This window comes from Hypanus sabinus, chromosome 9 (assembly GCF_030144855.1).
Source record: "Hypanus sabinus isolate sHypSab1 chromosome 9, sHypSab1.hap1, whole genome shotgun sequence".
NCBI lineage: Eukaryota > Metazoa > Chordata > Chondrichthyes > Myliobatiformes > Dasyatidae > Hypanus > Hypanus sabinus.
Genome location: NC_082714.1, coordinates 100,273,211 through 100,286,573, shown reverse-complemented (window position 1 = coordinate 100,286,573; position 13,363 = coordinate 100,273,211). Strand labels below are relative to the sequence as shown.

Below are 13,363 nucleotides of genomic sequence, written 5' to 3'. Positions count from 1 at the left end.
TCGACTGATCGTGAAGTAGTTTTATGTTGGTCTGCACAATATTGCCGGCCAAAGGGTTTGTACTACGCTCCACTGTTCTACTAATTTTGTGGCCCCTCATGTTCCTATTCCACTCCCTTCCCACCCTCCCAATTAATCTACTTTTTCACACAGCGTACCTCAGGTCTTTCCGCTTCTTGGCAATTCTTTCCTCAGGAGCTTTCTTTACCTGCCCTCCACATTCTACCATCAATGCCTTAATTTCTGGGTTGTGCCATTATTTTAGTGCACATGAGACCTCATCTTTCTTGGCTACTTTCAGCTATTCTCCCTCTAATGCCAGAAATAAATAGGCCTGGAATCCCATTGTCCCATGTGGTTTCTGTAAACATGCAGAGACAGAGAGAATTATAGCAAGGAAATAGACTCTTTGATCCATATGGTCCAATTTGTTTGAACTTAGCTCATCTCCCTCAAAACCCTTCCTGCCCATGCACGTACCTAATTGTCTTTTAAATGTTGTTATTAAATGTCCCTCAACTACTACTTCTGGCAGCTTTTTCCACATTCTCACGAACCACTGCTTGAAGCACTTACTGTTCAGTTACACTTAGTATCTTTCCCCTCTTATCTTTAACCTATTATCTCCACTATTTGGTTCCCTTTCTTTCCGAAAAAGTTATGTGTATTTTGGGCCATGGTTGCGCTGATGTGGACAATGCATTCTTTTGCACCAGACTTGGAAACAATGATACTATGCTCCAAATCCTGCTCCTTTTAAATGAATTTGCAAGTGTTTGTCAGTCCAAACATAGCTAAGTGTTAAAGGAGCTGTTGCTCTTCAAGATGTTCCCAGTCCAGGCCAGGTCTGAAAACCTGACAGCCTTGCTCTCTCACCCATCTGTGGGCCTGTCTCCCCAACAGAGATAAGCCTAGTTCTATTGTGTCTATTCCTTGGGGGGCCTTGGTGGATCCACAATCATATCTGCTGTTGGTCTAGAGCACAGCAATATGTTATTCTATGCCTGGGTGCTGAAGAATTTCTGAGCCTGAATGCATTTTGCAGCAAATGTTCTGACATTTTATATGGCAAGGTGCAAATTGACTCTTCATGATCTTTGCTTCAATTTTCCCAGTAGTGCAGGTGGTCAGCAGAATGGGCTGCATATGTGACTATATCATTAACCACCCATAACCAGACAATGATGTTGTTTGTCACACATTTGAAGGCAAATGCCAGAACATAATGAAAATCTGATTTCTATTAAGATTGTTAATAAACAACATCAAGTTATTATTGATTTTTTAAAAAATTAAAATGCAGAGATTTATGGCTTGCAGCATTGTGTGTTTTGTGATGTTTCACTTGAAATTATTTTTAACTTTATTGTTTCCAGAGTTAAAATAGCAGTCTGGTTTAGTGTATGTGGTTGAATAGATGAGATTGTCTCAGCATTGTCAGTTCAATGATGGGTTTAATGATACACTCAGAAATTGTTTAGCTTGTAGAATCTTACAAGAAAGCATTCAAGGATGGCTCCTAACTGAAGCACAACTTACATTTTAAAGAGCAGTTGAAATAGCTGTATCAATGGAAACAGTAGGCAGAGATTTAATCGAGTTGCAGTCAGAAATGAAATTGAGTGTGAGCAAAATTGTAGCATCTAAATGGAGGCCTGCCTGGCAAGTAAGTATGTTAATGTTTGGCAGTAGCTCATATACACCAGACAAATGCAGGTTTAAAGGGGATATTTGTGTAAAATGCAGCAAAGTAGGACACATGCAAAGAGTATTTCCATCAGACAAAAATAAATGCATTGCACAGGGAAGAGAAAAAGATTTTTAAAGATCAAGATACCGTTTGTAAAAGTGTACAGATTTACATGTTGTTCGTGAAAAATATGATAACGATGAGAGTGACACAGCACCAGGTTGCCTTAAGTTTTATGAAGTAAAACTATCAAGAGACAAGCAATATGGCTTATACTAGAAGTGAATGGTAAAGTAATTAAAATGGAATTGAATACTGGTTTGGCTGTTTCACTTATCCCACAAAGTGCATTTAAAAGCATTTCAAGGATACTGAATTGAAGCCTACAGATTTTCAACTGAAGAAAAGATAGCTCTGGTAGGAATACCATTCATGATAGTAAAATCAACCACCAACAAGTTACATTGTGCTTATATGTGGTAGAAATGGAGGGCTAGCTTTGTACAGACATGATCAGTTGAGACAACTACAACCTTTTCGAACATCCATCTGTTATTAGCTTGCCACATCCCCTGCAATAGAGTCAACTGAAAGCAAATTAATGAAGATACTGTATGCTACAGAAGTTCTCAAGTATATTCAGATTTATCAGTGTATTTAGAATATTCAGATTTATCAAGTGTAAAATAGTGTTAAATGGAAGTGCCACACCCAAGTTTTACAAATCCCATCCAGTTCCTTACACCATTCATGATGAAGTAGCCAGTGAGCTAGACCACATGGAGCCAGAATAAATCCTCTCCAAAGCTGATTGGAGCCCATGAGTAATGCTAGTGGTGCCAGTAGCCAAGAAGAATGTGTCTGTTGGGATCTGTGGTGATATTAAGGTCACCATCAACCCAGTGCTGAAAGTAGATCAATACCCTCTCCCCAGGATAGAGGATATTTTTTTCAAACACTTCAGCAAAGTGGCCTTAGCTGAGGCCTACCTACAGATGGAGATGGAAAAAGAGTCCAAACAATTAACAAATATAAAGTGTTTCCCACCATAACCACTCACAAAGGGCTTTATCACTATAATAAGCTTATTTTGGAGTAGCGTCTACACCTGCACTCTGGCAGAAAGGTTTGGACCTGGTACTCAGTGTTACTTGGGCAACATCATTATTACCAGTAAGTATGACAAGGAACATCTCCAAAATCTCAAGATAGTGTTAAAAAGATTAGAAGATTATGGGCATAACATATGACATAACAAGTCTGAATTCTTTAAACCAACTATCACTTACTGTGGTTACACCATCGATGCACAAGGATTACACAAGGGTGCAGAGAAAATTCAAGTAGTGAATTAACTATGAGGTGGATGTCTTGGAAATGAGTTGAATTATATAGTATACTGTATATGTATGTAAGTTGAGATGCATTCTATATTGAGTTGGAGTTTATAGACAACCAGGGAAGAGTATTTTGTATATAATATTAGAGTAATATTGGAGTAATATTGTAAATATATTGTTTAATTTAGTATTCTTTGTTGTATACATAATGCATTACGAATTATATGTAAAGGTACGTAAATGACATCTATAGTAACACTGGCATGTCAATTACAGTGAAAACGAACTTATTCTTCCATTCTTGGCCCTCTCTTTTCTTTTAAGTTAGTTTTTATGTTTTGGAGTTACAAAACATAACATTTAACCTCATCCTCACTAACCTATCTGTGGCATATAAAGCTGTTCATGACAACATTGGTGGAAAAATATATAATTTTCAGGCTTCCAAGTCACACTGACAGCTTGACAAATACAAGCTGAATCTTCACTGGTTTAGTTAACTATAACAAAAAAAAAACACCACCACTACAGATTGCACCGAGGGCTTGAAATATTAAAGCTGGTAGGTTATGCTATGATAGTACAAGACTTTCCAGATACTCGGAGTTTTGTGTTCATTTTTGCTATCTTGTTATATAAAAAAGATGTGATTAAACTGGAGAGAGCGCAAGGAAGATTTATTATTTGTTTTCTTTATAAGGATATTATCAGGATTTGTGGGACTAAGCTATAGGGAGAGGTTGGACAGGCTAGACTCTTACACCTAGGAGCAAAGGAGGCTTAACAGTGATCTCATAGAGGTATATTATTGTCATTTCGACCATAACTGCTGGTACAGTACACAGTAAAAACAAGACAATGTTTTTCAGGACCATGGTGCTACATGAAACAACACAAAAACTACACAGAACTATGTAAAAACAAAACAGAAAAAAAACTATGCTAGACTACAGACCTACCCAGGACTGCATAAAGTGCACAAAACAGTGCAGGCATTACAATAAATAATAAGCAAGACAACAGGCACAGTAGAAGGCAGTAAGTTGGTGTCAGTCCAGGCTCTGGGTATTGAGGAGTCTGATAGCATGGGGGAAGAAACTGCTACATAGTCTGGTTGTGAGAGCCTGAAATGCTTCAGTGCCTTTTCCCAGATGGCAGGAGGCAGAAGAGTTTGTATGAGGGGTGCGTGGGGTCCTTCATGATGCTGTTTGCCTTGCAGATGCACCATGTAGTGTAAATGTCTGTAATGGCAGGAAGAGAGACCCCAATGATCTTCTCAGTTGACCTCAGTATCCACTGCAGGGTCTTGCAATCCCAGATGGTACAATTTCCAAACCAGACAGTGATGCAGCTGCTCAGGATGTTCTCAATACATCCTCTGTAGAATGTGATGAGGATGGTGGGTGGGAGATGGACTTTCCTCAGCCTTTGCAGAAAGTAGAGACACTGCTGGGCTTTCTTTGCTATGGAGCTGGTGTTGAGGGACCAGGTGAGATTCTCCGCCAGGTGTACTCCACAAAATTTGGTGCTCTTAACAATCCCTACTGAGGAGCCGTCAATGTTCAGCAGAGAGTGTTTGCTCCATACCCTCCTGAAGTCAACAACCATCTCTTTTGTTTTGTTCACATTCAGAGATAGGTTGTTGGCTCTGTACCAGTCCGTTAGCCACTGCACCTCCTCTCTGTAAGCTGGCTCATCGTTCTTGCTGATGAGACCCACCACGGTCGTGTCATCGCCAAACTTGATGATGTGGTTCGAGCTGTATGTTGCAGCACAGTCGTGGGTCAGCAGAGTGAACAGCAGTGGACTGAGCACACAGCCCTGGGGAGCCCCCATGCTCAGTATGATGTTGTTGGAGATGCTGCCTCTGATCCAGACTGACTGAGGTCTCCCAGTCAGGAAGTCTAGTATCCAGTTGCAGAAGGAGGTGTTCAGGCCCAGTAGGCTCAGCTTTCCAATCAGTTTCTGAGGGATGATTGTATTGAATGCTGAACTGAAGTCTATGAACAGCATCCGAATGTACGTGTCCAGGTGGAGGGTGATAGCAATGGTGTCGCCTGTTGAATGGTTGAGTCGGTATGCGAACTACAGGGGGTCCAGTGAGAGGGACAGCAGGGTCTTGTTGTGCCTCATTACGACCCTCTCGAAACACTTCATGATGATGGATGTGAGTGCAATGGGATGGTAGTCAGTGAGGCAGGACACTGAAGAGTTCTTCTGCACGGTGGTGGCCTTGAAGCACATTGGAATGATGGCGCTGCTCAAGGAGATGTTGAAGATGTCAGTGAGAACATCTGCTAGCTGGACTGCACATCCTCTAAGCACTCTACCAGGAATGTTGTCTGGTCCAGCAGCCTTCCATGGGTTGACCACGGAACTCAATGTATACTCAATAGCTATTTTATTAGGTGCCTCCTGTAGCTCATAAAATGGCCACTGAGTGTATGTTTGTTGTCTTCTGCTGCTGTAACCCATCCACTTCAAGGTTTGACGTGATGTACGTTCAGAGATGCTCTTGAGCACACAACTGTTGCCACCCTACCTTACCTCAGAACTTTACTTATTTACTAGTGCTGCACTTTCGATGTAGCAGTAGAATTATATTCTGCATTCTGTTACCTTGATGTGCTTACCCATGGCAAGATCCTTCAGGATGGTTTGCAAACAAAAGCTTTTCACTGTATCTTGGTTTGCACGACAATAACAAACCAATTCCAGTTCCGGGTCAGGTGATAACACTGAGCAACCTAAACACATATTAAGGTAGTTGACATATACCTCATCAATTTTACAAAGTATCTTAAAGCACGACAGAGTGGAGGAGACGGAAATAAACATAAGGAGAAAATTCCCAAGGGTTAGGCAATGCCACTGTTAGAGAATTAACATGAAAGGAAGAGTGGGAGCTCAAAAGTAAGACAGTACAGAGCTGTGGGTTTTCACAGAGTTTGGGATATGAGCAGCAAACCAATGAAGTGACTGTGACTGACATTTTCAAAGTAGCAATAGGGACAAGATCCAGGTTTAATCCCCAGATACCTGTTACTAATGGTAATCGGCTTGAAGCAGCAGTGAATGACATGTACTGTTGATCCCTCTGAAGAGCGAGTGCAGGTACGTATGATGAATATAAAGGGTCTCCATGAACACTGGAACCAGAAGACCACGAGACATAGAAACAGAAATAGGCCATTCAGCCCATCAAGTTTCCTTTGCCATTAGATCATGCTGATTTATTTTCCTTCTCAACCCATTCTCCTGCTTTCTTCCTGGAATGTTTGAAAGCTTTACTAATCAAGAATCTATTAATCTCTGCTTTAAATATGCCCAATGACTTGTCCTTGAATGCCATCTGTGGCAATGGATTCTACAAGTTCGCTACTCTCTGGCTAATAAAATTCCTGCTCATCCCTCTTCTAAAGGCACTTTTTTCTATTCTGAGGCTGTGTTGTCTGGTCCTAGACCCTTCCATTATTGGAAACATTATCTCCACATACATTCTATCTTGTCCTTTCAATATTTGATAGGTTTTCATGAGACTCCCCTCAATCTCCTGAACTCCAGAGGGTTCAGGTCCAAAGCCATCAAACCCTCCTCATACATTAACATTTTTATTCCTGAGATCATTCCTGTAAACCTCCTCTGGACCATCTCCAATGCCAGCACATCCTTTCTTAGATAAGAGCCCCAAAACTGCTCACAATATTCCTTACGTGATCTGACCAATGCATTATAAAACCTCAGCATTACTTCCTTGTCTTTATATTCTAGACCTCTGGAATGTTTATGACTTAGTGAAAAAAAAGCTGTGATAAGATCTTGAGGTCTGTGGGTGAGGAATGAAAAAATTTGTCCATTTCTCAAGAGTTCAATCCTTGACTAAAACCTTTGATTCTCTTAACTGCCTTGAATCCACAGTTTTTAATACAGTGATATTGACAAAGCTGTAGAGTAAACTAGGAATGAGGATGGATAGCTGGAGAGAAGGCAAATCTTACAGGTTCTTCAATCAAACTGTCATTCTCAATTACAAAGTGCCCTATGACCCGTGCTCAGCGGGCTTTGATTTTTATTTGTGCGGTTCTTCTGTTCTTGTCAAACTGAAAGATGTCATTGTCTGAGAATTTAATCATTTTCCTCAGTCAATCTTCAACAGAACCACAGCAGTAGAGCACTTTTTCAGCAGTTTTCACACTTACACACTTTCTACGTCAGCCGCAGCTCCTGCAGGCTTTCCATCTCACCGCCACTTCGTCTCACTCCCATTCTCTTTGACACTTTGGAGATTCAGTCAGTATAAAACAGGACGTTGCCAGACAGATTCTCTCACTAATGTTGCCAGTAGGAGATATCTGGGAGATGGCAGCCCATGGGTATACGGTTGTTATATATAATGTAACAGATCTCACAGCTGGGGTCAAAGGAATGTTGGTCCACTTTATTCATTCTCCAGTTAAAGTCCACTTCATCAGAAGAACCTAACTATTCTTGGGCTTGAAAAGTATAAACCTGTGCCATCTGTGTTCAGTAGCCAACAAAGCACAAGTGGATGTCTTCTGGAGTTGCTTCATATGTTCAGCAATGAACTGGACATATTCATTACCAAAGGTCATGCCTGTGATTTGTCTAGAGCACCCAAAATGAAAAAAGGAAGGAGTGTTTCACACAAAAGGATAGGTTGGATTTGGGCTCCACACAGATAAAACACAAGGAGTTGGGCTCCACAAAGTCTGAAGACATGGACTGGCATTCCTCATGGATGAAGAACACATTTAGTTCTTTTTAAAAACTTACTGCACAGTACAAAGTTCCTGAACCTTTCGTGAATGAACAGTACAGCCAGGAATCTGTCTTAGTAAGGCTGGAACAATTCCTGTATCTCAGCAGTGGGTTTCTGTTGCCCTTTGAAGTGAATCTACAATGTTGTTCTTTGTGTCTACCTGGGCTAATTGGAATGGATGGAATCCTGGGTGTGCTGTTCTGTCTTATTGTGTCTCTTGGGTGACAGGAAGGTCAGAAGACTGCGGAGAAGTGTAGTGCCCCTGAATAAACCTGGTTTCGTTCTCCAGCAGACAACATGGAATTATGATTTCTAGTCACCAACCACACTATTGAGTTTTATGCACTAATTTACTGAAATGCCCATCACCCTTATCCCTATTTATAGGAAGTAAGCCAGCAAAGTGACTCCCCCTCTTGCAGTTTCTGCCTATTATTTGCCCTCAGAAGGTGGGGTGAAGGCCCTGCTTTTGTGCCATATTGCTCATTGTCTCCATAGCTCTATGACAGGGCAGCATACAAAACCCGCAAGAACAGCTTTTGGGATTTAAACATCTTTGAATGCAAAAATTTCTCATCACTAACTTCGATCAGCTTGGTTTCCAACATTTTGCTGCTTGCTTAATTTGTTTCTCTCCCTTTTTTTTGAGACAGTGACCTTTAAAGTGCAAAATTGTGCATTTAGTTATGCCTGGCAAGGTGTGTTATTGAAATTGATTGATCAATTCTTTGATGGCAATGGTAGATCAATCTCTTGCTGTTTTAACACTTCAATGTTTTTAAAAATGCATAAATGCAAACTGAGAAAACAACTGTGGTAATTGTAATTGATTTGCTTCACAAAAAGATTGCTCTAAAACAGCTCATCTGCAGCAAAATCTATCACTTATTAATTTTAATACATTGACTGAAAAATAGTGTGTGCAATGACATAGTGAGGTGTGGGAGATGGAGTGAGTTAGAGTTCCCACTGAACATTTGTTTTAATCAATAAGAGCATTAAATGTATTTCAAATGTGCTGTCTCTATTGCTAGACAGAACAGACAGATTTCAGGAGCAGAAAAACTGATGACAATTCTTGAAAATACATGAATTTTTGTATTGTCATTCATCCTTTTAGGATGTCTTGAAATATTTTATAGAAAAATATTTTCTGATGGACAAACTAGGACTTACTATGAACATGAAGAGTAATATGTTTACACAAAGTGTGGTCTACACATGAAAATAAGTTGACGGAGGAGGAGTCTGAGGCAGGTACAATAACGACTTTTAAAAGAAATTTGGACAGGTACATGAAAAGATTTAGAACGCTATAGACTAAATGCAGGCAAATGGGATGAGCTATGATGGACATTTCTTTTAGCATGAAGCAGCTAGACTGAAGATGAGCACGAGATGCTGTAGATGATGGAAATCCAAGATAACACTCAAATGTACTGGGGGAACCCAGCAGGTCTGGTAGCATCTATGGAAGAGAATAAATTCCCATACATGCTGTCTGACCTTTGAGTTCCTCCAGCATTTTGAGTGCATTACAGATTTGGACTGAAGGGCCTGTTTCCAAATTATATGACTATTATCAATTCAGTTGTAATGTGGAAAATAAAGCAGCTGATTTTTTTAAATATCATTCATGAGAAGGCTAATATTTACTGTCCATTTTTATTGAGCTTCGGAATGTGGTGGTAATACACCTTCTTCAACTGCAGCAGTTCTGTCAAATAAGAAGCGAGGGATTCTCATCCATCAACTGTGAAAGAATGCCAATCTTATGTTAATATATTTACAAGTCAGCATGATTTAAGGGGAGTGTGGAGCAGGTGAAATTTCCATATAGTTGCCACTCTTATCAGTGGAAGAGTTTTGGGGGTTCTGGAGAAAGCACTGGAATTTAGCACTATATCTTGAAAATGGCTTAAGCCCAAGCATCAGCTCTGGACAGGCAGCTGGTTGGATGCCAGTCATATGGGATTCATCTTCCTGGAGAGTTTGCACATTCAAGGTCCCACAAGCTGATTTGGAGAAGCACCATGAAAAATCAATATTGGCCTGGACACCAGAAGGGAAACACCTTGCTTGTACTCTGAGACTCATCAGAGAATCTGAATGAATACACCATGAATTTTATATCCAAGTCATAACAAATGTTTCACCACAAATTCTTCAGTGTTTTCCCCAACTGGAAGCCCTGGATAAACCATGAGATCACAATCTGCTGAGGTCAGATCAGTGATGTTCAGCTCTGATGATCAAGTTAAATACAGGAGGTCCAGGTACATTCTCTGGAAAGCCAACTCAAGTGCAAAGCAGCAAATCTGGACCAATCTTGAATTACTGAAGGATGCTTAACAGCTGTGGCACATCTTGACCATTAAAATATGGAAGTACCTTCACAAACTCCCAAAGCCCCCTAAGGCTGTGTGACTTTTGTCTCTGAGGCCAATGTGTGAATACCCTTCAGGAGGGTGAACAAATGGAAAGCATCCAGCCCAGACAGGATATCTGTCCCAGTACCAAAGACCTGTGCTGATCAACTGGCTGGACTGTTCAACGCTAATCTTCTACCTCTCGCTTCAACAGTCTGAGGTACCCACCTGCTTCAAGCAGGCTTTAATTATATCCGTGTCTAAGAAAAACATGGTAATGTGCCATAGTGACTACCATCCGGTACTAGGTTGACAATCTGTCTGAATGGTGCCACAACAACAACCTCTCATTCAATGTCAGCAAGACCAAGGAGATGATTATTGACTTCAGGAGAGGGAAACCACGACCCAGGTCCCCATCAGAGTATCAGAGGTGGTGAAGGTCAGTAAATTTAAATTCCTTGGTGTTATCATTTCAGAGCCATTCAGTCCTGCGCCATTATGAAGAAAGCACAAAAATGCCTCTTCTTTCAGAGAAGTTTGTGTAGATTTGGCATGCCATTTAAAACAAACTTCTATAGATATGAGGTGGGGTGTATATTGATTGCTTGCATCACACCCTGTTTTGGAAACACCAATTCCCTTCTATGGAAAAGCCCACAGAAAGTAGTGGATACTACCCAGTCCATCATGGATAAAGCTCTCTCTACCACTGAGCACATATAAGCTGTTACAGGAAAGCAGCAACCATCATCAGGGGCCCCCATTACCCAAGTAATGCTCTCTTTTCAGGAAGAAGGCACAGGAGCCTCAGGACGCACATCAGTAGATTAGGGCACAGCTATTGCCCCTCAACCATCAGGCTCTTGAACCAGAGGGAATAACTTTCCTCAACTTCACTCACCTTATCACTAAACTTTTCCCAGTAAACTGGACTCACTTTCAAGGAATCTTCATCTCATGTTCTTGATTAATTGTTTATTTACTGATTTATTATTATGTTGTCTTTTTTCTTATTTTTGTTTTTGCACAGCTTTTTTTTGCACTTTGCTTGTTGTCCATCTCGTTGGGTGTGCTCTTTCATTGATTGTTTTGAGTTGTTTGTATTTACTGTGATCACCCACAGGAAAGGAAGGGTTGTGTATGGTGACATATATGTGACAAAGTAATACATTTACTTTGAACTTTGAAAGAATGTTGTGGACACACATACCATCCAGAATTTCAGCATAAAATCTTGGCTGATTCTACTTCAAATGAGAAATTAAAATTAATTCTACAATGGATATAGACAATCTAGTGGCAAAATTTGAAAACAAGAAAGTCTAGGGAAAATGAATTAAAAACAGATTATCAGATAAATTGTTTATTGCAAAACTTGCTGTGCACATTTTTGCTTCTGTCTTAACAAACAATATGATAAGCCAAAAGGCCTGAATAGCTCAGTATTCTTTGTCTTCCGTCCACCTTCCTGCCTTAACATTTGTTCTTTCACAGAATTTCTAACAGCTCAGTGTCCCATGGACACCAATTCCCAAGCATACCCTGCACCAGACTCCATCAGAGCTACACAGAGAATATAAATTGGCTATTGAATGTTATTACAGGGGCCTTGAATGTAAACATATTGAATGAAACTTGTGGTGCAGACAACATGAACTTCATTCACTGTGAATCACAGAAAATAAACAGAGACAGCTCAGCTCAGTTTATATCCTCTAAGTCACATCTTCTGGAGTTACTTCCCCTCATAAACAATCAAAAAAAGAAAATGGTTTCTCTATTGTTTTTCATCATAAATCTGGAAGGGTTTTGCCAATAAAAAATTGATAGTGAATTTCCAAATAACAACACATGTACAGTAATTCTCCTGGCTTGAGTGTGTCATTTAAATTTATTCACCTTCCAGGCCATGACATTATCTTGACTTCCTGATAGATTGCATTCTTGAAAATTAATAATGTCTGACCAAGTTTGTAAAGTATTTTTTTTCTAAGGCCTTACAAGGGTTTACAAAGTGACAGGTTCATACAAAAGAAAAGTTGTGTTTCTGTACCACCTTCCTCGACCTTCCAAAACTCTTCACAAGGAGCAAAATATCTTGACAGTGGAGTCAGAGTTACAATTCAGAATCAGGTTTATTATCACCAGCAAGTGTAGTGAAATGTGTTAACTTAGCAGCAGCAGTTCGATGCAATACATGATAATATAGAAAGAAAAAATAAATAAATCAATCAATACAGTACATCTCAACATCTCAACTCCTGTACTCAGTACATTGATTGATGAATGTTGATGTGCCAAAAGCATTCTACATGATCCTACCTAGCTGTGTTGCCACTTGCAAGGAATTATGGATTTGTCTTCTCAGATCCCTCTGTTCTACCACACTCCTCAGTGCCTTACTGCTCATCGTGTAAGACCTTCCCTGACTGGTCTGCCTGAAGTGCAACACCTCACAATTCTCCCATGAACTCAATGTCTGATATAATTTATTACTTCATCTTGAATGCCAAGTGACTGAATCTTCCTGACAAATCTCCCATCTTGGACCTCGTCTAAAGCTTTGCTAAAGTCCATGTAGACACCATCCATTGTCTTGCATTCATCAATTTTCTTTATAACTTCCTTGAAAAACTCTATAAGATTTGTTAGACACGAACTACCACATACAAAGCCATGTTAGCTTTCCCTAATCAGTCACTGTCTATCAAAGTAGTTATACAGCTAGTCTCTTGGAATACTTTCCCATAATTTTCCCTCTACTGATGTCAGGCTCACTGGCCTATAATTTCTTGGCTTATTCTTAGAGCCTTTCATAAACGATGGAGCAAAGTTAGCTCTCCTCCAGTCCTCCAGCATCTCATCCATAGATAAAACTGTTTTAAGTATCTCTCCGAGGGTCCTGTCAATAGCTCCCATCGTGTCTCAGAGAACACCTTGTCAGACCGTGCAGATTTATCCACCATAATTTCCCTCAAGACAGCAAACACCTCATCTACAGTAAGCTGCAAAGAAGCCATGACATTGCTGCTGCATTTCCTCACATCTATACATTGTGTCCATCTTCCGAGTAAGTAAAGTAATGTGACTGTGAGGAAGCAAAGGCAGATGATAGGGCAAAATTGCAGTCAATGGGATGAGTTAAAGCAAACAGGGGGCCAAAATCAAAAAGGGTGATGAA

General features: G+C 40.2%; 1 protein-coding gene across 1 annotated transcript in view; it reads right to left on the bottom strand.

Moving 5' to 3' along the window:
• LOC132400103 (cadherin-22-like) overlaps positions 1–13,363 on the bottom strand; it is an 845,421-nt gene that overhangs the window by 233,822 nt on the left and 598,236 nt on the right. Inside the window, exon 8 of the mRNA XM_059981179.1 lies at positions 6,070–6,075. Within this exon, the coding sequence (XP_059837162.1) occupies positions 6,070–6,075 (6 nt within the window). The remainder of the gene's footprint in view (positions 1–6,069; positions 6,076–13,363) is intronic.